Source organism: Oryzias latipes, chromosome 23 (assembly GCF_053564925.1).
Source record: "Oryzias latipes strain Hd-rR chromosome 23, Olatipes_Hd-rR_3.1".
Lineage (NCBI taxonomy): Eukaryota > Metazoa > Chordata > Actinopteri > Beloniformes > Adrianichthyidae > Oryzias > Oryzias latipes.
This window is the reverse complement of record NC_136259.1, coordinates 16,323,236-16,348,955: the sequence shown is the minus strand read 5'-3', so window position 1 is coordinate 16,348,955 and position 25,720 is coordinate 16,323,236. Positions and strand designations below refer to the sequence as shown.

Genomic DNA, 25,720 nt, shown 5'->3' with positions numbered 1-25,720 from the left:
TTGTAAGGTTTTATATTTAATTCTGGGTTTTTTCCCTCTCCATATGTATCTTGATAACATTTTATCCCATTCTACAAACTGCTTTTGGGGTATGGGAAATGGTAAACATTGAAATAAATATAACATTCGTGGTAATATATTCATTCTTATTGAGTCAATCCGTGAGTGAAGGTCTAAAAATGGTATTGCATTCCACCTTTGTAGATCTGACTGTAGTTTAGTGTTAAGTGGTCCATAGTTCACTTCAAACATCTTTGTAAAATCTTTGTGCAAAGCAATGCCTAAATATTTAATTGAGTCTGCCTGCCATTCCCATTTGTACTTGTCTTTAACATTTTGAGGAGGGCTGTAGTTTAAAGTTAAAACCTGTGTCTTGTTTACATTAATTTTATATCCTGACAGAGTGCCAAAATCTTTAAGGGAGTCCATAATTATTGGTAGAGTTTTTGTAGGTTGAGATATAGTTAATAGTAGATCATCTGCGAATAAGGAAAGCTTTTGTTCCTTTCCTGAAACTTTTACTCCTTTAATGTCTGCTCTTTGCCTGATCCACTGCCCAAGAGGTTCAATGTATAATGCAAATAAAAGGGCAGACATGTTACATCCCTGCCGAGTTCCTCTTTCTAAGGTTATCGTCTCAGTGAGGTCTCCATTGATTTTAATCCTGGCTGTTGGTTTGTTATATAACCCTGAAATTGTCTCAATGATTGATTTGCAAAAGCCAAATTTGCCGAGTACTTTATATAAAAAGGTCCACCTCACCGAGTCAAAGGCCTTCTCGGCATCCAGGCTGATCACCAGAGTCTCCTGTTTTTTTACCCTCTTCTTCTATAACAAATTTCTACTTCTTTTACACCTCTGGCCCTCCTTTCACCGTAATTGTTTGTTAGTTTTTTTGTTGTTGTTCATTTATTTTATATTTATTTTATATTTCTTTCAATTAGATCTTTGTCGATTTCCGCCCTGTCTTATTTTCTTTCTCCCTCTCTTTCTCTGGAATGTGCCGTTCAGAAGCAGCTGAGTGGAGGAATGTTGCAGTAACAAGCCCATGCACAACCCCAAGGTAGGGAGGTTCCCTGCAAACACACACACTCAAATTTCCCTACACACCATAGCTGTGCTTTTGGACTCACTGCTGTACCGTGACCTGTCTGTTCCCATTTTTCACTGCTCTGTCCTTCAAATGAGCAGAGAAAGAAGAGCATGACGACGCACGACTGAGAGCCGAGCTGAGCGGGAATTGTAGTTCTGCACAAACACACACAGTATGGCTGTTGTAGTAATGCAGGAGGGTGAAAATGTGTGCCCTCTGGATAAAAGAATGACTAATGTTACCCAATCGTACCAGGCGCCTTTTCAGAATTTGTTTCAAAAATGATCTCTTTACTCCAGGCCATCAAAAAAAAGTTTAACTGGTTTAGGAGGACATATGGGCAATAGTGTCTCAATCTGCGACAAACAGGATGAAAAAATACTTTTTAAACTTCATTTATAAAGTTGTTGTTCTACAGAGAGGTACACAAAATGCTTCATGGAACAACAAAACCTTTTAAAAATGAAAAGCAAGACACACTGAAAGAGCAGAACATAGAGAACACATTACAGCTAAATTAATTATTTTTCTTAAAAAAAAATTTAAGTAATGAAAGGTATTGTTTCTTCACCAGCTGTTTCCTTTTGAGAATGTCTTTAAAAATAAATGCTGGGTATCTCATTGAGGACTTGGATGCTTCATACAACCACAGCTTGCCAGCTCTCTGAGAGCTGCAGAGGCCTTATGAGGGACAAGGACAAGTTGAAGGCAAAGGATGGGATGGTGGTGGGGGAGGGGGCACTCAGAGTCATATTTTGAAAAGAGTTTCAGAAGTATTTGCTCTCAATTTGCAAAACCATTATGGGTGCCACTTTTTTGATTAGACATGCAGATTATTCAAGTCTCACGTTTAAAAGATCTTGAAACTTTTTAAAGCATCATTTTGAGAAAGAATGCTTTTCTGTCTTATTTACCATTCCCACATTAGTTAAAACCCACTTTAGTAAAGTAGGTACTGAGCAAAAATAAAGGTAAATTCTGGTCAAATGTTTCTTTTCACTCCACAAAAAGGACAGTTGATCTGCTCACAATGGAAATCTATAAAACACAGACCATCTGTACTTTTAGTTTTTGATTAATATCATTGCTTATTCATAGAAAAGGGATTTTATATTTTAATATTACTAAATGAGTTATGCAAAGGGTGAACCAAATTGTTTAGAGTATAAAAAAACGGGGAAAATCCTTGGCATGTGTAGATTTCATTCAACTGAAACCATGAAAAGACGGTCTCCAAGGATATTGAAGTCCCAGAATACAAGGCAATGATGGTTTAAAAGCATGATCAGTTGTTTTCTTAAAGTGGATCATTGTGCAATCATGCAGAATATAAACCAAAGATTCAAAAAGTGAATTTCACCACTTTCAAACCATAAATGTCCATCTTTTATCTGAATCTGTTAATACATCACAGGAGAAAAACAGGAAGACACTGAAATGAGCTTAAGAAACTCAGTCCAGTGACCACACAAATGTGCCTTTCACAGTCTTTGGACAACAATCTGTGGTGCTGCATGAAAAATACCAGTTAAGGTATACTTCTGAGTCCCAGGGAATGCATTTAAACACCAAAGTGAACTTAAACAAGTAGTAATCTATTGTTATTTTGTTTTATGATTTTGTTTTCTTTTAAATTACAGCTGTTTTGTCCTTTAACGCTGACATCCTTTGTAAGTTATTTGTTTAAATTATTTGCAAATGTATCTTTCACATCAGTTTTGTTCATTGATTAGTTTTCAAACTGTGTGTGGAGGACTGATCCCAGATATTTTTTTCCTTATGATATTTGGAATCTCCCATGCGCCAATCCTACATGCAGCCAACTGAGCCATCCAGCTGCCAGCAGTGTTGCAAAGATGAGTTTAATAAAAGTAAAAATAAAAACTCAACTGATTTCCTAAAGAAGAGAAAGGTCTCAGTCTAAAGACAAATAAGTTGTGTCAATTTTGCAATGTCAGACAACTTTAAAGGTCAGCTGTTTAAATGTTAGAAAAATATAATCAAAAATGTTTCATCACCTAATTTTTTACAATTTCTTTAGTATGAGAAAAACATTTTTTTGGGCTAGCCCTTAAATGGAATTGTGGGTATAATGAAAAAGTTAGGAGACAAATTCTGTCCTGTTTGGAATTGTTTTCCTCTACCTGCCACTTATCTGTAAGTGTCAGATGAATTGGAATACTAACCAAACCTCTGAGCCAAAACTGAGAGTGAAAAATCTGACCCAAATACAAACAGAAGTCCGGAAAAGTTGCTTCAGGAAAATAAATGGCTGCAGTTAAGCTAGAAAGCAGAAGATGTGAGTGTCAGATATATGTGTGTGTGTGTGTGTGTGTGTGGAAAGTGAAGTGAAGTGTTGTGGTTGGTGATGTGGCACTGCTCAACACTCCACTGTATGTCTGTGAGAGTTTGTTCTCGACTGGAGCAACACCCTCGGTGGGGCCCTTCCCTCCGCAGATGACATGTCTGCCGATCTCTAATGCTGGCAAACACGCATGAACTGGAATATTCGTTACCCAACACCTCAACTGACAACCAGCGAGCGGGAAAATGCTTAAACTAACATTGGATATGTGTGGAGAGTTGTCCTTTTGTCCTTAAAAAAGATACACATCTACATATTTCTGTCCTCCATAACATAAATAGATCCAGACAGGCAGGCAACCATACACTGGTGGTTGGACGCTCTGTCAGATTTAGACGTATAATTACTGTCCTTAACTTTTTAGTTCTGTGTGTGTGTGTGTGTGTGTGAACTCATCTACCTATATATACCTGCTTCAGCGTGGTTACCGCCCACACGGTCATGCAGATGTATATGTACTATCCACTCATTGTGGAAACACTAAATGTGATGTTTATCATTTAAATCTGATAAAGTTCTTCATGAGCTGTAAAATTAAACTCCAAAAATGGCAAACACCTACAATGTCAGTGTCTTAAATCCTTAGATACTACAAAGTCAAAGAGTTAAAGTGAGACCAGAAGTCTCTCATGTTTAGTGATGGTGGACATCTGCGGTGACTTGATGCATCAGCACATTTTTTCTTCACAAAATTTTTGAAATGTAAGAAACTCATGAGCACCGTCTACTTTAAGTGTATCTTAAAAAAATGTCTTCACAGTTGTATTCCGTTCAAAGGTTGCAGGTTTGTATTGCATTTCTGGAATATTTGGAAGTGGAATACTTGGATTACTCAAGTTTTTTTAAGTTCTACTTAGGTTTTCCCCACATGGATGCTTTTACTGTTTTAACCAAATCCAACATGTTTCAATTGAAATGTATTAAATATGAATATCATTTTTATTTTTTCCTAAACAGTTTTACTCCAAGCAACAAATTAGAAGGAAATAGTTTTACTTAGTCCCACTCTGATCATCTTTTGACCTAATTTATAAGCATTTCCAGTGGTCTTTTTATTATGATTATGCTATTTTAAGACAAAATCAAAAAACCTGTTGTTTTCTAGGACATAGTTTCTGCAGAGTGGCAGTAGTTCATTAGAAATTCACCTCTGAGTTGTGGGTGGTATCGTTAGTGTGGGGCAACCCCGCCCCCTTTCCCATTGTTGATAGCTCGGAGCAGGGAGCTTGTGGCCCACCCACCGTATTTTCTACGTCACAAATAAGCTCTCTCTCTGACAACATTCTTTCGTCTGATTCACAATAATTTGAATAAAGAAATACTCAGAAATGCAAAATTGAGGTGGATTTTCTTCAAATATGCCCTCCATTATCAGAAAAATGCCACAAGAACATGTTAAAAACACCAAAAACACAAATTTCATTGAAGTGGGTCTTTAAAAGTCTCTAAATAGTTAAGGGTCCTTTGCAAAAACAAAATGATAATCCAGAATAAATCCACAACCACTTGTTTCTTGTTTCATTTAATGAATGTGATAAAAACTTGACCTTCGCACAGCTGCACTTCGTAATATCTGAAGTGTAACACAATTAATGCAAAAAGGTGTAAAATATGGCATACACATGTGGATAATTTAAATAAATACAGTTTTAGACAAGGTTAACTCACAACACAGAATGAAAACAAACTTAAATAATTCACCTTTTTAAACACGCAGGATTTAAACGACATAAATAAGCACAGAGACATAAGAGTTCAAAAGTGAGACATGAATTAAGACCAAAAAACATAATGCAGTGTTTACAGGGGTGGAGGCATTTGACAGTATTCCTACTTATATGTGCTTCACTCACTTCAAGATAAAGTAAAAAAATCATAAATTGCTAGAAAAAAAGCACACCGAGGAGCACAGCATCGTGTGTGCTTTTCACATATTTCGTCCCCGTAATGCTGAGCATCGAGTGTCATGGCTCTGATAGGATCAATCCCATATACTGCCCTTGTGCAGGGACACACATTGCACACACACATACACACACTAGGTTTCAGCCCGCAGTAGCTCTTTGTGTCTGAATAATCTAAAAGTTTACGCAGCGGGCTTTTTTCTATCAAACAGTTAAACACCAAATATCACAGCATTGACGTCCTTGCTCTTCATCCTCTGCATGTTCCCCGTTCGCCTGCAGCTGCAGTGAAGGTAGACGATTTGAAGACTTGGGATTAGACAGAAGCGTCCGACGGGAAAGATAAAGCTCCTCAGCTCCATTCAAATCAGGAATCTAAAAAAGGAAAACAACATTTGTGAGGATTTAAAGACAGACTCCAGCAAAAAACATGTTTTTGGTGTTTTCTACATGTTCTTGGGGCAATTTTCTTATAATGGAGGACATGTATAGAGAAAATTAACTGTAAAACTGTATTTCTGAGTTTTTCTTTATTCAAATCATTGTGAATCAGGAGAAGACGGAAAAATGCCGGTTGAAAAAAAGAGCCTGTTTGTGACGTCAAAAATGCACTGCGCAGCCCACAGGCTCCCTGCTCCGCTCCATTCTGATGCATTCACTTGCAGACAAATAGATCCATGTACATCTTTGTTTTACTCGTTCGAGCTGGCATCTGGGTCTAAACTGTACGGCTGGATAGCCCTGATGTTGCTCGCCATTCTTGTTTCACCGCTAACGTTACGTTTGGGTTGTGAGGGGCTGTAAGTTACCGGGAGAGCATGTAAACAGAGAGCTCTCAGCAATGGAGATAGTAAAGGGGGGGGGGGGTACAGGAACAAGCCTGCCCACAATTTAAAGACACATTTCTAATGAACTACAGATGCTCTGCAGAAACTATAGAGATTAGACTAGGGAGTAATCTGATCCACTTATCAGCCTCACACAGAGAAGAAAAAACAAAATCTTGCAGAGATTCACCCAAAACATTTGTAGGCAAGAAAGAATGAATTAAGTAAACAATGGATTAATTAGTCATAGTTAGCTGGTTAGCATAACTGCCTCTTAGCTATCAATGCTGCAAAGGTAAAACGCTTTAAAACCAGTTATCTCACCGATCACTTCTGGTGCCTCTTCACTCAGGGAATCAGAGTTCATCATATACTTGTTGCCAAATACGCGCACCAGCTGGTCAAAAAACTTGCACTCCTGCTTTTCGCCTCTGAAAAAAAGAAACATCAAAGTTTTAGATCCAAAATATTTTAAAAAGTGAGCTGCTAATGACTTTGAGAAGCCATGCTTACTGTCTGCCCTCGAGGAAATGTCTGAAATTGGCCTTCAGCCTCTTTATCCTGGACTGGCACTGCTCAGGAGAGCGTGGGTAGCCCTGGCTGGCCATGACCTGAGAGATCTGAATGTAGATGTGTTTGTTCTTGGTGCCGCCCTTTAAGTTCTCTTGTATCGCCTCGCTCCCCCAAATCTCCAGCAGGGCCTGGGTCTCCTCGTCACCCCAAACCAGTTTGGAGTTGTCGGCCGCCCACTGAGTTCCTGACGAGACAAAAAAAAAAAGGGTGTTTGGGTTTAAATCCGGACATTTGGACATTTCTACGTCTTTAATTTTGGCTTAACCTTTAGTGAGGGCCGTTTCAGGTGGACAGTCTTCTGCTTCATCTGGGACAAACATGTCTGCTGATGTGTCCAGTTTCAGTTCTTTTCTGAAGATTTTGTCCATCTCGTTGAAAAATTTAAACTCCTCCCTGAATATAATCAGGACAAGTAACAGTTAACACCAAAAAGCAGTAATTACAATATCAGAAAAGGAAAAGGAAAAGATTTTAATGAAGAATTTACAGGAAACCTGCTTGCACTCCTAGGCAAAGAGTAAAGTAAGTGAGAATTATTTTTTTGTGTCATCACTTACTTTTCATGGACAAATCCATATTTAAGGCGCTTTATTCGAGTGTAGCATTGCTCTGTGGTCCTGATGAAACCGCTGTCATTCATCTTTTCTGAGATGTACTCGAACACGTGTCGGTTCTTCAGACAGCCCCTCAGGGTGAGCTGCACATTGTCCTCTCCCCAGATCTCCAGAAGAGTGCGAGTCTCCAGCTCTGACCACGGCATCTTCCTGCTCATGTCCGTCACCAGTTGGCTGGTTGAAGGCTGCTCAACTGAAACGGCAAACAGGAGTTGGTTTACTGGATCTTAAGATTAGAATTTTTACAGAAAGTGATTGAAAAATGCAATAAATAGACTGAGATTTTGGAGTATGTGCCTGTTATTTCTGAACGTTCTTTCTCATCAACAACAAAAAAAAAATCTTACAGGGGAGGCTTTTGTTGTTTCTTTGCCATCTTTTAAAATTATGGCAATTAAATAAGGAACAAGGAATTAAAAATGTATTTTTTTATTTGCATTTTACCTACAAAGGTTATTTCTGTTCTCATTCATCATCCATTTTTGATTAAAGCTTAATCAAAGTGACTTAAAACATTGAAAATTGCTCAGTTAAACAGTAAATACACAAATTTTACTCTGTTTTTTTCTTTGCTTAGTCTCTACATCACCGGTTATTTAACCTACACAAGACAGGCTCACTGTCCATGAGGGGGGCATCAGCAGCAGACGTGTCCACATCAGTAAAAATGGAATCGTCACCAAGCACCGGGGCAAGAAGGTTAAAGTACCGAAACACGGTCGGCCGCCCTCCATTTCTGGAAAAAAGAAATGATTCCACAATTAAGCAGTTCCCTGGAACCCCCTTAGGATGACGTGCCTTGTCCTTTCAGGTACCTCCGACTGTTACAGTAGCGCCTGTAAGTCTTTTTCAGCCTTTTGATGCGTGTCTGGCACTGCTCCGCTGTCCTTAAGTAACCCAGGGTGGCCATTTTCTCAGATATATCTGCAAAGACGTGCCCGTTGCGGACGCAGGTCTTCAGGCTGTGCTGCACATCGTCAGCAGCCCACACTTCAATCAGAGCGAACGTCTCCTCCTCTGTCCATGGTGCATTCACGTCACCTGCAGCAGGCAGGAAGTCCACAGATTCATCTCCATAAGTTACTTTAGGTCTTTTTTACAGGTTAGTTAAAGTGCAACTAAATGTTCTTATACCTGCATCCTTGTCTGGTTGTTCATCTTGTTCATCGTACTCATCAAGAGAAACTGCCTCCTGCCCCAAAATTTGTTCCAGCTGCTGGTAGAACTTATAATCTATTTTTCTTCCAAATCTAGAAAAGAAGCAAATGCTCATTTTATATAGTTTTGTGTAGATTTAAAAATGGAGACAAAGGAGGAGCAGATCTCACTTTTTCCTGTCGTAGCACTGTCGAAAGTTGATCCGGAGTGACTTGACCTTCCAGCGGCATTGGTCCGGCGTTTTGAAGAAACCAAGATCGTGCAGCCGCTCAGAAATCTCTGCATAAACGTGACCGTTGTGGATAAAATCCCGCAGCGCCTTCTGAACATCTTCCTCGCCCCAGATCTCAATGAGGGCCAGAGTTTCTTCGTCGGACCAAGAGCTAGTTGCTGGTTTTTCTGCTGACAAGCTGCTTTCTTCTTCTTAAAGACAAGATCCAACACAGAATTTTAACAGAAGCTTTTTTAAACTTACAATAAAGTTAAAAAAATGATATACTCTTGTGCTTTATAACAGACACAGAAATAGAGCAAAAATCAACATCAGTACAAGTGATCTTACCAGATACAAATAGAGATTGTAAACTGTTGGGGAACCTCCTTGTTGAAACCATGTAATAAGTGAATTTCTTTTGATTTTAATAAATATTTTAATGCTTTACATTCTGGCTTCTCATTGTACTAAGTTAATTGTTTTGCGACATGGTTCTTTGCCAGCTACTTTCAGTTTGTCTTGTAAAATGAAAGGCTCGACATAAAAACAGCTGCCACAACAAACATTTGACTAAAGCTGGATAGTCAACCTGATTTTGTGACAGCAGCACATGGAATTTTCAGTAAACTAAAAAACAAAAACAAACTCTCATGTTTAAGCAAAAAACATGAAGAAAAAGTTTATTTTTTAATATAAGGAACTGATTTTGAGTCTCCCTGTGCCAGTCCCCAGCCCGGATGAAATACAGGACTGTGTCAGGAAGGGCATACAGTGTAAAAATCTCTGCCAAATCTGTGACAGTTGATTGGCTGTGGCAACCTATGATGGGATATGCTGAAAGGTGAACAACAACCATCTTGCCATGACTTTGGTATTCTATTTATGTTGTAAATGCAACACGCTGCAGACTTCATGCACCTTTATGCTGGATTTCCAAAAAGATTATAGATCTTAAGAAGCTAGATAATAAGGAAATAGGCATGGGGACTATTACTATAAGAATGGATATGTTAATAATTAACAGTTTATGAATCCACCACAATTCAAGTACATATTATTCATTTTTTTTATTTCTAACCCCAAATTTTTATTCTATAAAAAGATTTTATATAGATGGAACTCTGATCACAGTTAATCAAATTATAAAATACCATCAACAAATATATACAAACATATCAACTAGACAAAAGGCATTTTTTGTGTTAAAAAAGGGAAAATAAAGAAAAAATAACAAAAGGAATATCAATGTATTGTCTTCATTGAATTAAATGACATATTTTAGGTGAATTAGTTTCAATTTATGGACTTTTTAAGCATATTCCTAGTTGTAAGTATTACATTAGGGACAGAAGATAGTTTACCTTTCTCAGTGACTGACTCCCCATTTGAGTCTTCTGATATTTCAATAGAGTCTGTTATCACCGTGGATGATGTCGATGGCTGCTTTTCCAGAATTTGTTCCAGCAGGTCGTAAAATTTAAAGTCGACTTGATCCGTCCCCGTTGTGCTGAGGGTTTGAGAAAAGGACAGTGTAGAGGACGTCTACACAGCCAGTTGACAGTGCAAAGTGTGGATTTCTGTCTACCTCATGTTTTCTTTACACTGGCGATAGTTGGACTTGAGCCGCTTGATCCTAGTGTGGCACTGCTCCGCGCTGCGGAAATACCCGTGAGCTCGCAGTTTCTCTGACACTTCGGTGAAAACGTGACCGTTGTGTGGGTACCGACCCAGACACTGCTGGACCTAAAAGGTTGGTGAAATCAACGAAAACATTCTGTCATTTACAACTATCTTTTAAGGTTATTCAACCCAAGTCAAAAGAGGAATTATTCCAAAGAAAGTAACTTGAAATATACATAAATGATACATAAAGTGAATTGAAAAAATGATGCTCAATTATCTCCTAATATTGTGCCGTACCTGTGGATCCCCCCAGATCTCCAGCAGGATGATGGTCTCTTTGTCGGACCATGGCACTTTTCTTCGCTCCTCCTGAATTCCCGAAACAGATTCTGAGGACAAACAACAGAATACAGAAAAAAGGCAACAAATACTACAAAATAACATACTTTTAAGTGATTTTTTAAGGTGAGAGCCTTGTCGTTGCATCTCACATTTGTCTGTTTTTTTGTTTGCTTCATCAAAAATCCCATGACTTCAGTTATTTGGAGTGAATGTGTGGGGGGGAAAAACAGACAAAATTAAAATCATGGATTTATTTTTTTCCTTAACCCCTTTAAAATTAAACCACAAAAAGCTTCAGAATTTTCATATCTGTAGCTGATACTGACTGCCTTAGAGGCTGGTATATTTCCAAGTACATGGCGCTTTACCCATGTCCTGCTGACTGAAAGAAGCAAAACCGTTGTTTTCCAAATCTCCTGACGCTTCTTCCAGCTGCATCATTGAAGCAAAGTCCTTCACTAAAATCCTCCCCAGCTCGTTGTAAAACTTGCACTTCACTTGCTCTTGTCCCTTCAGACTGCAATATAAGAACAAGGGAAAGGTAGACAAGTAAAAAAAAATATCCTTCCAAAACATGATTGCCATTTTTTTCTCTTCTAACAAGCTAGTGTACAAACTTGTTGTGATAGCACTGCCTGAAGTTGGACTTGAGCCTTTTCAGCCTCGTCTGGCACTGCTCTGGTGTCCGGGAGAAACCCTGAGCGGCCATCTGGTTGGAAATGACGGAGAAAATGTGGCCGGTTCTGTGCATGCCTCTTAGCTCCTGCTGCATCTTGTCTGCACCCCAAATGTTGATGAGGGCCAACGTCTCCATGTCTGTCCATGGCACACTTCTAGTTCCTTTCATGTGAAAATATTACATATTCTAATTAATATGACACTTAATTTTACAGAGAGAATTTTTGTGTAATATAAAGGAGGATTATTTTACTGTGGGCTCAAAAGACACTTAAAAGTAAAACAAACCTTATGATGCGTAAAAGTGACCAACTTTTCTTTAAGTGGCCTTAATACACATTAAATAATCAAACTATTAAAGTGATTTAACAGGCTAGAATAATGTACCGATTTCCAGGTGGCCTGTTTGGCCGATAAACTGCAAGTCCCCATCTCCGTCCTGAGATTCATCTTCATCATTGACTTCTTCAACATTGTAAGTCAACTCAGGAACAGCAGACTTCGCAGCAGAGCCGAGGATCTGCTCCAGTTTACCCATAAGTCTGTGTTCCAGCCTGGAGCTCCCTCTGGTGGGGGGTGAAGAGAAGAAAAAGTTACCATGAAGTTCCCAACCGTTTTGCTTCTCTGTAACAAACCAGACTTGGAGTTTTATAGGCTGAGTTGAAATTTACTTATTGCTTTGGCGGAGATATTTCTTGAGCCTTTTGATCCTGGTCTGGCATTGTTCCGCTGTTCTTAAGTAGCCCCGTTCGGCCATCTTCTGTGCAATTTGAGTGAATATATGACGATTTTTAAGGCAGCCCTTTAAAGCCCGCTGCACAGAGTCTTTCCCCCAAATGTCAAGCAGGTAAAGCGTCTCTTCGTCAGACCAGGGAACCTTTGAGTCCATCAAAGCGGGAAAAGGCCTTTCCTGAGAGTCTGAAATCAGACACGTTAAGAAGTTGGTCAAAATGGGAGCAAAAAAAATCTAAATATTCACAGAATTAAGAAATAAAACTGCACAGACCTGTATATTCTCCCCATATGGAGATCAGGGGAGATTCATTTGAGTTCTCGCCATCCACTGAGGAATCCCTATAAATTTAAAAAAGTTGATTTTAGATGGGATAAAATGTTTCCAATCTGGCATATTTTTGTGACCCAAATGACTGAAATGGAAGGCTTCTTAACAAGATTTAAAAATGAGACAAATTCAAACTTAAAGACCCCCTCCAATCCTCTTTTAAACTATTTTAAAAGCGTCCCCAGTAGTCTTTTAATTACAATTGTGTCGTTTTAAGCCAAAATTTTAAAAAGTTACATCGTTTTCTAGCACATTTGCATCCAACTGTCAGTGTGGGGCACTGCCCCCTTCTCCTCCCTGCTGCTCTGCTGCAAATAGCTCGTAATAAAGAGATTGAGGCCTGCCATGTGCATTTTCTCCATCACAAACAAGCTCCATTTCATGCTGCATTTTTCCGTCTGCTCCTGATTCACAACGATTTGAATAAAGAAATACTTAGAAACGCAATTTTGAGCTTACTATTTTTTTTCATATATGTCCTCCTTTATCAGAAAAATGCCACAAAACGTGATTTTAATCAGAGTGGGTCTTTAAGCTAAAACAAAAAACCAAATTAATCAGAAGTTAAAGTTAAAATGTATGAAAGTGCTTATTTGATGAAAACAAAAAGTGAAAAGTTAATTATCCCATTCGAGGTTGTGACAGTCCGCATTAAACTTGACAGGAATTCCCCGGCAGGACTAAATCATTCCAATGAATAAAACATGAAGACAAAAGTGGACTCCAGCCCTGAGGGTGAAATTGACCTTTCACATTAGAGAAATGAAAAACACATTTTTGCTCCTCTTACAGGAAAGCTGAAGCGTCCACCAGCTGCTTTGTGGGAATGTCCATCCCTCCACTCAGTTTCCTCTTCCTCTGTCCGTGAGCAGCCCTCAAGCTTTGGTTGCTCTCGCTGGCTTCTGAGTCTGTGTCCGCAGCCTCATTAGACACAGTGAGGTCTATAGTTTCATGACACGGTCGCTTTAGGTTTTGCACTTTCCTCTCCTGAGAAATGTTTCCACCTCTAACCTGCGGCGACCAACTGTCCGAGTCCCTGGTTTCCTTTGGCCTTAGCCTGACAGGCCTCTCCAGCCCGCTTGTGTGGACGGGAGGACTGAGGAGCACTTTGTGTTCTGGAGGTGGGGATTCTTTGACAGCGGGTGAACATGAGGCTGTTCCAATGTCTGGTTTGGTCCCAGGAGGTAGGGAGAGGGAGGACAGGATGCAGTCGTCCATAGGTAATAATTTGGGATCTGCAATCGAGTGGAAACACAAGCCAGTAAAAACACTAATCCAAGTCAAAGATGCAGCTGTAAAGCAAGATGCAGGCAAAAAAAAAAAAAAAAAAAAAGAAATGGTGGAAATATTCATCCGCAAAAGCTTTAAGTACCTTTCTCTTCAAAACTGCCCAGGCTTCTGTGGTGTTCAAGTATAGCCTTCATGTCCTCCGCTGAGAAAAAGGATTGTAAACAGTCGTCTAGGAAAGTGGGAGCGTCTCTCAGCAAAACTGCCAACTAAGAGGAGAGGTCAAGTTAGCATCTGTGCTGGGTCTTCATACTTGGTTTTTGAATAACTTGCATAAACAAAGTGCTTATTTCTGGTTAGAATCTGTGTATCTTCTTGCTTTGTTTTCTCTAAAGACCTGTAGCTAAAAAAAGATTAAGCGGACGTCTTTGGGGGCGCTGCTGTGGATCTATCTTCCTCCCTGTTTGGTAAACACAGCTGTGACCCAACAATGAGCTTGTGCGACACCACGTTAAACTTCACAAAGGCTGCATGAAGATGTCATGCCATTAGGCTTCATGGCATAACTATCAGAGGTTTGCTCCAAGCGTAAAAAAACCTCATGGCACCTGTGTGAAATCTGGAACAGGAAGGAGCTCCTCCAGCCTGGATATGAACTCCCACATCAGCATCTCCAGCGCGGTGTCGTACTTCGGCCCGAAATACACAGGGAAGATTTCCTGCAAGTCACAAGGCCAATAGCTTTATTTTTTTGCTCCTGTTACACGATCACATGACTAATAACAACTGGCTAGCTACATTTAAAAATGGGTCGCAGACACAACCTTAAAGACAAAAAATGTTTGGGTTAGAAGGTACAGTTTCTTTTTAGACTGCAAAAATTAAAAAATGGGTTACACCAAATTTCCTGAGCTATTATGAAACAAATCTACAACAAAAGTATCTTCCAAGGACTGAGCCACTCACCAAAAATGGCAACATTGTATTTTTTATAGCTCATATTTAATGCAAACATTCATTGTTGTGTTTAAATTACAGTTTTATTTGTTATTCTGGAAACTAACGTAATTGTTCACTTTTTTTCTAACAGATGCTCTTCTAATAAACTATTTAAAACAATCAAAACCAAACAAAAATAAAGAAGACAAACAAAAGAAATATATATCTATACATAGGTATTTCAAATTTAGGAGGATTTTTTATGATTAAAAAAAGAAAAGTAATTTCCATATGTATACATATTTAAATTATTCCATAATAATGACTCCCAAAAAAATTTCTGATTATACATTGAATTTATTACATTTGAAGTATGTCAATTGTAAATTGCTTGAAAGGAAGTGAATGAACTTATAATTCAAAATGTGATTTTTTTTAATTGCAGCTTCGTTTGACTACCGGTATTTATTTAATATTCATTTGATGATTCTTTTAATGTTTTACAGCAATTTATTAGTCAAAGATTCTAATAAGTCTAAAAAGAAGCTCTGCCTTCAGATCCAATCAGTTTTTGTCTTTAAGGTTGTGTCAGCAAAATTAAATTAAAATTAAAGAAATATGTATTACTTATTTTATCCTGTCTTTGTCTGTCTGTTTTTCTGTGTATGCACAAAAATACTTAAAGCTAGCAGGTTTGAGTGAAAGGTTTAAAAGAACATTTATATAAAACTTTTATTATTATCGTGACATTTTTGATGAATAAAAAAACAATGCGATCAATAATAAGCAGATCTAAACAGCTCCTAGAGGATTGAAGGTATTTCATAAAAAATGAACACGTCAAGTCCATGATGACAAAGCTGGAAGAGGAGTGGCATTTTAGAGGATTTCCTGGAAAAAGAAACTTCATGTGAAAACGACCTTGAAGCTTAACTGGGATTTACTAAAGTGCTAGTCTTTCAGAGCGCTGATCGATTGACAGCGGAGACCAATTAAATTGTGTTTGCCTGTAAAGCTGAGTATCACGATAAGAGAAAACCAAACAGGTATTTCCGAAAAAGTCTATATGAAATTGGAGCACGCATCTGAATGATCACGTTAGGATCTAGAAGAAAAAAGAAAGGTCATTGTTTTATTTTTGTTTTTTTTTATTCATTTGGGAAAATTACTTCTGTTGTATTGTAACAACCTGAGATCATATATTTAGTAAGATTAAAACCAGCAACAATTAAAGTTACACAAAGAAATTTAAAGGGGCTGCTAGTCTGCAGACTGTCAGCACAAAGCAAAGAAAAAAAGGCCCTTACTTGGAAAAAATACTGTCTTTCCGAAGGATCCTCCAGCAACGAATGCACTAACTCCACAAAGTTTACTTCAGACTCTTCCACCTGGTTGATGGTTACCTGGATTAAAGAACAAAAAATACAACAACTCAGTTATTTATTCTGGGTTTTATGTTTGAAAAAATCTGCATGTCTAAGTAAAACTAAAAGATAAAGAACTGCATTAAAGATGAACTCACATGGTGATCCTTGGCAGTGCTGACGGGAGCTTTTATTCTGTCCAGATGTGGCTGGATTGTCTGCATGTCCACTGGATGATCCCCTCGACAGAGCTCCAGGACCAACTAGTTGAACAAAAAAACCCCCCAAAAAGTTACATCTCACACTCAGCCATTTAGCTGTTGCTTTTAACCAAAGTGATTATATGTATATTAAAAAAAAGCAGAATTAGGAAAATCTCTCTGCCATAAGAACTTCTACATAGAGTGTTTTTTTAACAGGAGGAAGCTAAAAAAAAAGAGGTTGGCTGTTTTTTTTGCATATTGCAGCTAGAAAACTAGAATTGGATTGTTCTGCTCTTGTGAAGCAAAAGTAAATAAACCTCATATTTAAGAGTGAAACAAATCCGAACCAATATTATCATTATGTTCCAATCTGCTATTTACCACTACTTTTTTGTGCTTTAATTTTAAAATACATAAAAACCAACATTTCTAAGGCTTCCACTGTTGTGGATCTTGAATAATATAACTTCTGTTTACACTCAGATTCTACACAGAGAGGTTAATATGATCCCTTCTGAGCATTTATTACACATTTTGACCTTAAATGCATTATGTTAACTAAACATTAAACAATAAAATACTAGCTAACAACAAACATTACATTTAGATCAATAAAGTAAATGTAAAAAACACAGGAAGAATTTTGAAATGTATAAAATGCAAGGAACAAAGTTTGTTGTCTGTGACTGAGTTTCAGACCGATTTAGGATAAGTCTGCAGTGACAAATGAAAATAATACTGGTGAATAAATGAGCACTAGTCACGATTAGAAAGAGATTACAAAAAACGAACACAGACAACAGAGAACAATCCAACCAAAAAAACAAAAAAAGCTGCTGACCCTGGCCCTGAGTCCAAGGATGAGCTGAGCCCTCTGGCTGTAGCTCATGAGCTCTGGGACCAGCTCTGTCACCATGGTAACAAACTCCTCCAGTCTCCCATAGTGATCCACAAGTCCTTGCTGCACAACTTGCCACACTGCAGCTGATAGGAGCTGCAGGGGTGGGGCCAGGAGCCGCAGACAGCGGATTGGAACATCATAACCTGGGGTGAAGCAGACAAAAAGAAAACGTTCATGTCTCAATTTGTAGTGTGTCACCTTTCAGAATCCACAGAGATTTAGTGTACTAAAAATCAACACTTCTTAACATTACATGCTTACTGATGGGATTACACACAAAAAAAGGTAAAACAAGACTCTAGTGCTCAGGAAAGAGGAGGTTTTAGCTTTCTGTGCTCAGCAATTCATTCCAAGTGGTCTTGATGGAGGAAGCACTGCATGCCCGATGGTGTAAACAAGCTTTTTTTTCTTCCTTCCCTGCAATCTTTCCTACGAACAGATGGTTTCTGGCCCAAAGCGGTTCTGTGTGCTCCCTCCCCAAACACTTCCTGCCTTTTGTAAAAAATAGGAAAAAATACACACATGTAACGAGAACATGTAAACGTATCTGTGCGCAGACTCCTCGCTGTCAAATAAACCACGTGAAATGTCGCTGCAGAGAATCCAATAAAGTTGTCATGTGCAAGATGTGTTTGCCGCCCCCCCCCCCAAATAGTCTAAAAATTTGTTCTGTATTAAATAACACGGAACAGTCTGATACAGATGAAACTAAACGTTTTTTTTTTTTACCACATACTGGCTGCTAGAGGTAAGAAATCTAATCAATCAAAGCAATATGGGGCAGTAAAATCTGAGCATATAGACCAACATATAGATACAATTTGTCTGTAGATGTCTGTCATTCTTTAAGAAATCAAAATGTATGGTCCATTAAGATGAGATGTTTAGAAGAAAATCTGTATTAGCCATTAAAATTAAATAATACACTGACAGTGGGGCAAAAAAGTACTGTCAGCCGCCAATCAAGCAAGTTCTTCACTTTAAGTTTTGTCATTTTTATCATCGGTACACTTCAACTACTAGAGACAGAATGAGGGGAAATAAACAAGGAAATCACATTGTGGGATTTGTAATGAAATAATTGGTATATTCCTTTTGGTCACCTACAAATGAGAGATTTCTGATCCTCACAGAACTGTAACGTCTTCTTTAAGAGGCCCATCTGTCTTCTAATTGCTACCTGTATTAATGACTCCCGTCCCCTTAAACAGTCCCACTCCAAACTAAACAATGGCTAAGACCAAAGAGCTGTCAAAGGACACCAGAATAAAATGTAGACCCCCATTAGATTGGGAAGACTGAATCTGCAATAAGTTAGTTGCTTTGGTATGAAGAAATCAACATTGGGAGCAATTATTAGACTTTGGAAGAAATACAAGACCACTGATAATCTCCCTCAATCTGGGGCTCTATGCAAGATCTCACCCCTGTGGGGTCAAAATGATCAAAAGCACAGTGAGCTAATATCCCAGAACCACACAGGGGGACCTTGTGAATGACCTGCAGAGAGCTGGGACTAAAGTAACAAAGGCTACCATCAGGAACACACTACGCCGCCAGGAACTCAGATGTGAACCCTCATGCTTAAGCCAATGCATGTCCAGCCCGCCTGAAAATTGCTACAGAGCGATCCACAGAAAGAATGTGATCAGATGAAAACACGACACAACTCTTTGGTAAAAGCTTAACTTGTTGTGTTTGGAGGAGAAAGAACAGAGTTATATCGTATGAACATCCTTTCTACAGTGAAGCATGAGGGTAGAAACATCATTCTTTGGGGCTGTTTTTCAGCAAAGGTTCAGTGTAAAGGAAAGACTGGATGGGGCCATGTATGGGGGGATTTTGAGTAACAACCTCCTTCCATCAGCAAGGGCATTGAAGATGAAACGCGGCTGGGTCTTTTAGCATGACAATGATCCCAAACACATCGCCCCGGCAACGAAGGAGTGGCTTTGTAAGAAGCATTTCAAGGTACTGGAGTGGCCAAGAACAGTCTCCAGATCTCAACCAAAGTGGATTTGAAAGTCCGTGTTTCCCAGCAAAAGCCCCAAACAGCTCTAGAGAAGATCTGCGTGGAAGAATGGACCAAAATAGCTGCTACAGTGTATGTAAACATGGTGAAAACTTACAGAAAATGTTTGACCCAAGTCATCGCTAACAAATGGTATAACAGATATAAACTTTTGTTTTTGACCAAATATTTATGTTCCACCATAATTTGCAAATAGATTCTTAAAAAATAAAAATGTGAGGCTTTTATTTCTTATCCTATCTCTAAACGTTAAAGTACATCTATTATAAAAATATAAGGCCTCTAAACTTTTTTAAACTTGTATAATTAGAGGGCAACCAAAACCTTTTTTTTTGCCCCACTGTATATTATACGAACTGTTATCAACCAAACATAGCTAAAAAAAAAATGTAAAGTGCATTTTTAGAAGGAATTTGTTCTAATTTGACCAACTGGATGTTTCATGAATGTCTGTGTGTAAAAAATGAGTAAACCTGTAGAGTAAATGAACAAATATGCTTATTTTTATAGATAAACATTAGGGATGCATCAATTCTTGGCTTAAACCCGACTCACGTGTTCTACCATAGAACAAACCGTGGGGAAAGTGAATTGTTACATCTCTACTGCATAACAGTATGTTTATGTTGAAAGTGTCAAACATTTGCGCTAAATTTAAAAAGGATTTATTATTTATTGCTTTATTACATTACACTGTGCTCAATATTAGCCAACTGAGACATTTTATTATTATTGTTATTTTCTTATTTTCAAAATAAAAAAAGTATTTTTCCAACCTTTTTGTTCTTGTTTTGTAATGCACAGATCGACCATGTCGGGGAAATTATTCATGGAAAGCCTCGTAAACATGCACTTTATAGGAAAAAAATAACATTGTTTAAAAAGAGTACATGTGATAAAAATCAACTTTCAGCTTTTTGGAAGGTTTTCATTAAATCCTCTTTTCTGAACATTTTAGAGGGGATGGAACATTTTCCTGGTGCTAATTGGATTATTTTTCAAAATAATGCAACATTATGATGTAAAATTGTATGTTTATAGGGTATATATGTATAAAAATATGCAGAAAATCAGACAATGTGATTTTTTTTCTTACTCTCCTCTCAAAGTTTATGAAAATTACAGACCTCTCTTATCGTTTTACACAACTGGAGGATGACTAAAAACTTTTGTGCCCCACAGTATATTATACACACTATCATCAATCAGTAATAAAAACATGCAAAATTTTCTTAAATGAATTTGTCCATCTTTTATGAATATCCGTGACTAAACATGTACAGCATGATTATTTATAAAAAAACATGCATTAAATAGGTTCAAAACAAAACTGCATGGCCTGCAAAATATTGTTTATAATCTACATATGGTAAAAGTATTTGACCACTTTCATCTCTTTTTGTTTGTTTTCAATAAATTGTATTTTTTTGCTGAATATTTTAGGGAGGAAGGAACAATTCTAGGGTGCTCTTTGAGAGATTTTTCAAAATAAAGCAACATTATGACGTAAAATTGCACGTTTATAGGATATAAACACATGCAGCTCCCGTTCATATGAACCGAATAGCATCCTCAGCAAACGTGATGGACAGCTTCTTCATAGACTGCGTAAAAATAACGACATGAAAGCTCTCAGGTGGCAGCAGCATCCATCAAACTCAAAGCGATCTTGGACGCTGCAGGCCGTAACGATCCCGGCAGATGTAAACCGGGATAAATGAATCATCTGTGCGGACACCGGCGACGAACCCACGGAGAACAGAACCGTTTGGTAACGGGACCGTTCAGGATCACAGCTCGAGAACAAAAGCAGCTGATTTCCTCTCCACTCCCCCGCTGAGGTCGCGGGAGCTCGTCCACCACACAAAGATAGATACGGGATCAGAACACAGTTTGTGATCGTCCATAGGAGGATACACGCACCTCTGTTGCTTCCACTTTCAGTTCCGCGTTTAATTTCCATTTAGCAGCTCACTGAGAGAGAAGGCTAAAGAAAAATATGGCCAGATGTCGCCCTCGACTAGCAGCTACCACCACCAGTAGGGGAAAAAACGTCCCTGAATAATCCTTGTAAATAAACTCTTCCTAAATGTTGTTTTGTAAAATAACAACCGGGGATCGGCGACCAGCAGAAAAAGTGCGGGATTTGGCTGGATGCATGGATCAGCTCTCGGTTTTCGTCTCGCATTTGACGAGGGACAGAACAAAGGTTTCTGGTCTCATCCGCTTCAGTCCAGATCACGGCAAGCCCTCTTTCCTGGTTGGTTGACGAAGACCGGATCGACCAAGCGATTCTAGTGTTACGACACTAGATGGCGCCAAAAACGCCCCATCAGTTCTTCCAAAAGACTGTGCTGTGGAACACCACTGCATAAAACATTGTATGAAAACCACCCAAAAAATGAAAATAGACAATTTTATGAATTAAAGCTCTGAAAAGATGAAAAAGAGAAAACTGCTTTAAGACAACCCTTTTTTTTTTAAATAAATTTAATTGACAGACTTTTTTTTTAATGTACAGTGATTTATGGAAGCTTTTGTTGTTACACTCACTTATTCAGTTAAAATTGGATCTCAGTGCTGACAAGGCAAAACCAATGTTGTTTTCAAACTCCAAGACGGTTCCTGATACAATTCCAATGGCGTCCACCTTGGACGGAAATGTCATAGAGTTGGTTCATGAGTACAAGTACCTTGGTGTCTGGATTGACGACCCCCTCACCTTTAAACCTCACATAGAAAAAACTCAAACTTAAACTGGGCTTTTTCTTCTGTCACAAGTTGTGTTTTTCTTTTGAAGTAAAAAAGTGTCTTGTTGCTGCAACTTTTTTATCTGTGCTGGATTATGGTGATATTCTGTATATGAATGCTTAATCTTCATGTCTCACAAAGGTTGACACCATGTATCATGCTTCCCCTGAGGTTCATTACCAACTGTAGACCCCATGACGCATCATTGGTACTTGTATTCAAGAGTACAATGGCCTTCTCTGGCCACTAAGAAGCAGGGACATTGGTACACTTTTATTTACAAGGCCTCGCTTGGATTCCTGCTCCCCTACATGAGATCTTTAATCAAAAGGAGAAGTGTGGAATCTTACTCCCTAAGATCTAAAGACCAGTTGTTGCGTTCTGTTCCATTTGCCCGCACAGAGCTGGGGAAAACAGCCTTTGTCCACTCTGCTCCTTTTGCTGCAGAAAGACTGGAAACTAACTGAACTGGTATGTTTAAATGTTTTAAAGAACAAGCTCAAAGCTTTAGAAACTGAAACAATAATGTGCAACTGCTTTTTATGATGTATGTGGTTTTGATGATGTTTGTTTTTATGTATTTTTTGTATTGAAATGTGCTGCCTCTTGGCCTGGACTCCCTTGGAAAAGAGGTTTTTAATCTCAATGGGACTTTCCTGGTTAAAGAAAGGGTAAATAAAAAAAATGGAGGTCAAAAGTAGATAAAGTTATAATAATATGTATGAATATATAATAATATAAATATTCATATTAATTTATTAATAATGTCACCATAACTGCATCTTTGTAAAACCAGCTTTAATGGAAATATTGAAAATAAATCTTAAAATCAAGTCTTTACTATTATCTTTAAAGCTGTCATATTTTGACATCAATTTAAAAATAAAAGCCACATTTCTTTTGATCAAAACTGTAAATCTCATAACTTAAATGGTATATAGCATATGCTAATTTAGCCTCTTCTACCCTCTTACAAGGCCCAGCCTATAACCACCAGGAGCAATGTGGAATTCAGTATCTTGACCTATGAAACATGGTCAAGCAAGGCGGGAACTGTACCTGCGATCTTCGTTTCTCCTCTACCTCATGGGCGCCCGCTCCAATCATCTTTTGAGCAATTTAAAAAACGTTCCCAGTGGTCTTTTAAATTATACTACGCATATTTTAGTCAAATAAAAATTTCTGGGACACCGTTTCCGCACAGCGGCAGGAGTTTATTAGGAATTTGCCTCTGAGTTGTAGGCGGGACTATAAACACGGACTATAGTCCCACCCCACTTCTTGCCATCCATCCGTTTACAGTGTCTCCTGCTAGCTTACAGCCCCTAAAAACCACCAACCTAACAGTAGCGGTGCAACAAAAATGGTGAGCAATATTAGAGCTATCCAACTGCACAGTTATGAGCCAGACGCCAGTTCAGACAAGGAAAACAAAGTCCTTCAATCATAAGAAAAATGCTACAAGAATGTGTTTAAAAAAACACTAAAAACACGATTTAGATCGCAGTGGGTCATTTAAGAGGCAAAACAAACTGGGGTTTAACTAAAATTTGACAGAACTTAGTTTTATTCATAAGCACAGTTTAAAAAAAAGTTTGAGGATGAATAACTGGAAGGTGAGAATAATCAATAAACTGCTAAGCTAACAGGGTTGCTGGGACCTATCCACCTACCTTAGGACAAATATGGGTGCACCCAGACAAGGGCCTTCCATAAAGGTGCAGGTCCTCGAACATACAAAGGAGGCCCCTTGAACCAGATTAGCAATGTGATGTGATGCAGGAATTCGGCATTTGAAGTATTATAGTTTTAACAATTTACAGCTATCTGCTTCAATTAATGACTTTGTACTGCAACACATATAAGGTACTTTCACATGTCCATCACTTTTAAAAACATGATGAAACTCAAAGAGGGAAGAAGGGAGATTATCTTGGCTGGGCTGTGTAAAAGAAAGAAAAATCTGTGCAGAGAAGTCTAATGTTGACCTATTTTTAGTTTTGTTTGAAAGGCTCTTCTAACAAATGAAGGAGTCTGGAGTCTGTACTCAGAGTGCAGGCTGCAGAGGTGAAGATACTCCTGGGGGCTGTTTCAAGAAGCGGGGTAAGTGGAAATCCAGACCAAGTTCAGACTGCAGTGATGTAAGTGAAGGCTAAATGGTTGCACAAAGACGGACAGCTTTTAGTCTGAGTTTAGTGCTGCGGTAACTGGATCTGTTAACCTCATCTGCTGGCTCCTCCCACATGAGAGTCTGTTGGATCGATCTGTCAAAATCAGTTTTCACATTTGATCAAAATGTATGTCAAGTTAATAACTGAGGGGGGTGTATGTTTATTTAGGGACATATTTATTAAGAGATGCTCAATATGGATGTCCTCTTCCTGTTTTCACAGAAAACGTTTACAGATTTAAGCTTAAATAAATGATCTGAAACTGATGTTACCTCAACATATCCTCCGTGACCGACAATTAGTTATTTAAACACAATTCTCTGAAGTTTTATTGTTGCGGAAAAATGTTTTCAAAAGTCTGATCTGTACTTAGTTTTTAAGTTGAAGAAATGTTGTATCTTATCCAAAAAGCTTTTGTTTTATTCTGAAACAAACTGTAAAGACAATTGTTTTAAAGCTCCTTGGGTAGAAGGAGTTGGACTTGATGAAGATGACAATTAGGTCACCAAAGCAAAGCCTTGAGTGGTTTTGTGTCACTTTGACCTGGGATTCCCTGCAGGTGTCAATGACCTGATTGAATCTGGCTTGTCCTGTCTGGGTTCCCAGTAGACTGTCATAAATAGGCGGAAGGCTGTTTCTGCCATTTCAGTTGAACAAAGGTTTATCTGGGGGAGTACTGCAGACTCTGGCCCACTGGAGATCACCCTGCAGTATTGATCTGACCTCTTGTGTGAGGGTTGTTTGGTCTCTCCAATGTAATGTTCAATGCAGATGTTGTTGGAGAACACTACATTACTCAGTGGATGGGAATTGTGTCTTTCTCACAAACCTGTTTTTAGTAACAGGTTTGAAGTGGACTGGGAGTTTGTGTTGCTTTAAATCCTTTAAAATACCCCCTCCAGTGCAAACGACTGTCCCCCACCCTCTAACTCCAGTTGAAGACAAATTATTTGTAAAAACACATAACAACCCTTAGAATGGCTTTCAATGGTAATCCATTGAAACTCCTCCCTCCAAGCTTATAAAACCCAGTTCTCTTGACATTAGAACTCAAAAAGCCTATTGGATGAGAGTTGAAATGTATTTAATCTAAAAAATAAAAAAATACACTAAGTCCAGAGGACACTTTAAAAAACTTTTCTGCTATTAAACCATGTTGGATGAATGAGTGACTTTAAGACGTTGTATGCTTCACATCATGGACGCCCTTTAGCAAATTCTGGGTGTCTAGGCGATAGGATTATATATTCTGTTGGTTTGAATGAGGAAAAATCAGATTTAATGCTGAAAACATTCTGACAAACTTTCCAGGGGTGAGGAATAGCCCTCTCTCTACCTGCCAGTTCAACAGGTCCTATTCAGACAAAAACACTTGCATTAACTCCAAAACAACTATTTAGAATCAACAATTAACACATGGAGCTGTAATACCCAGAAAAAAAAATTATAGGGAAACTTATCATAAGGAAAAATACCGCTGGACGTGATTTAAAGCCTTTTCACTGCTGTGAACCACCACACTAATAGCTACCAAGGGGAAAGTCCTTCCTGATTGTAGTTAATGGAGGTTTTGGCTCAATAATTCTAAGTAGTGTTTTGAAAAAAAACGTATTTTTTTACGTCAGCGTGATTTACCTTTTCTGTGAATGTCTTTAACTTTCATCTCGTTTTTTTCTCG

General features: G+C 38.4%; 1 protein-coding gene and 1 long non-coding RNA gene across 5 annotated transcripts in view; one reads left to right on the top strand and one right to left on the bottom strand.

Moving 5' to 3' along the window:
- The window catches only part of LOC110017601 (uncharacterized), a 21,783-nt gene extending 13,569 nt beyond the window's left edge, over window positions 1-8,214 (top strand). Inside the window, exons 2-3 of the long non-coding RNA XR_013653806.1 lie at window positions 1,012-1,063; window positions 7,954-8,214. This is a non-coding gene — a long non-coding RNA (uncharacterized LOC110017601). The remainder of the gene's footprint in view (window positions 1-1,011; window positions 1,064-7,953) is intronic.
- Window positions 4,965-25,720, bottom strand: zgc:113263 (uncharacterized). Of its 4 annotated transcripts, XM_078942194.1 has the most exons (25): window positions 21,044-21,387; window positions 17,029-17,231; window positions 16,143-16,247; window positions 15,928-16,023; window positions 14,290-14,400; window positions 13,827-13,950; window positions 13,466-13,689; window positions 13,245-13,395; window positions 12,398-12,465; window positions 12,063-12,309; window positions 11,779-11,957; window positions 11,331-11,553; window positions 11,082-11,230; window positions 10,669-10,760; window positions 10,334-10,491; window positions 10,110-10,255; window positions 8,705-8,957; window positions 8,511-8,626; window positions 8,192-8,417; window positions 7,982-8,112; window positions 7,320-7,569; window positions 7,028-7,155; window positions 6,703-6,946; window positions 6,514-6,620; window positions 4,965-5,737 (listed from the first exon to the last, which is right to left on the bottom strand). In XM_078942194.1, the coding sequence occupies exons 7-25, from the start codon at window positions 13,602-13,604 to the stop codon at window positions 5,730-5,732; spliced, it is 3,015 nt and encodes a 1,004-aa protein (XP_078798320.1). In that variant the 5' UTR covers window positions 13,605-13,689; window positions 13,827-13,950; window positions 14,290-14,400; window positions 15,928-16,023; window positions 16,143-16,247; window positions 17,029-17,231; window positions 21,044-21,387; the 3' UTR covers window positions 4,965-5,729. The 4 variants fall into 4 exon arrangements, with proteins under 4 accessions (XP_078798320.1, XP_078798319.1, XP_011489380.1 ...); XM_078942193.1 differs by lacking the exon at window positions 21,044-21,387 and adding an exon at window positions 25,678-25,720 and having other exon boundaries at window positions 13,245-13,689; XM_011491078.4 differs by having other exon boundaries at window positions 13,245-13,689; window positions 21,044-21,402.

Excerpts from the sequence above, each read along its gene's own strand:
- zgc:113263 (XM_011491078.4), bottom strand. The coding sequence starts at position 21,083 with ATGGAAATTAAACGCGGAACTGAAAGTGGAAGCAACAGAG. Across the intron at positions 17,232-21,043 it reads TGAAAGTGGAAGCAACAGAG|GTTATGATGTTCCAATCCGC; the intron begins GTGCGTGTATCC and ends GCTTCACCCCAG. Across the intron at positions 11,231-11,330 it reads AGGCAGTGCTATCACAACAA|TCTGAAGGGACAAGAGCAAG; the intron begins GTTTGTACACTA and ends CTTATATTGCAG.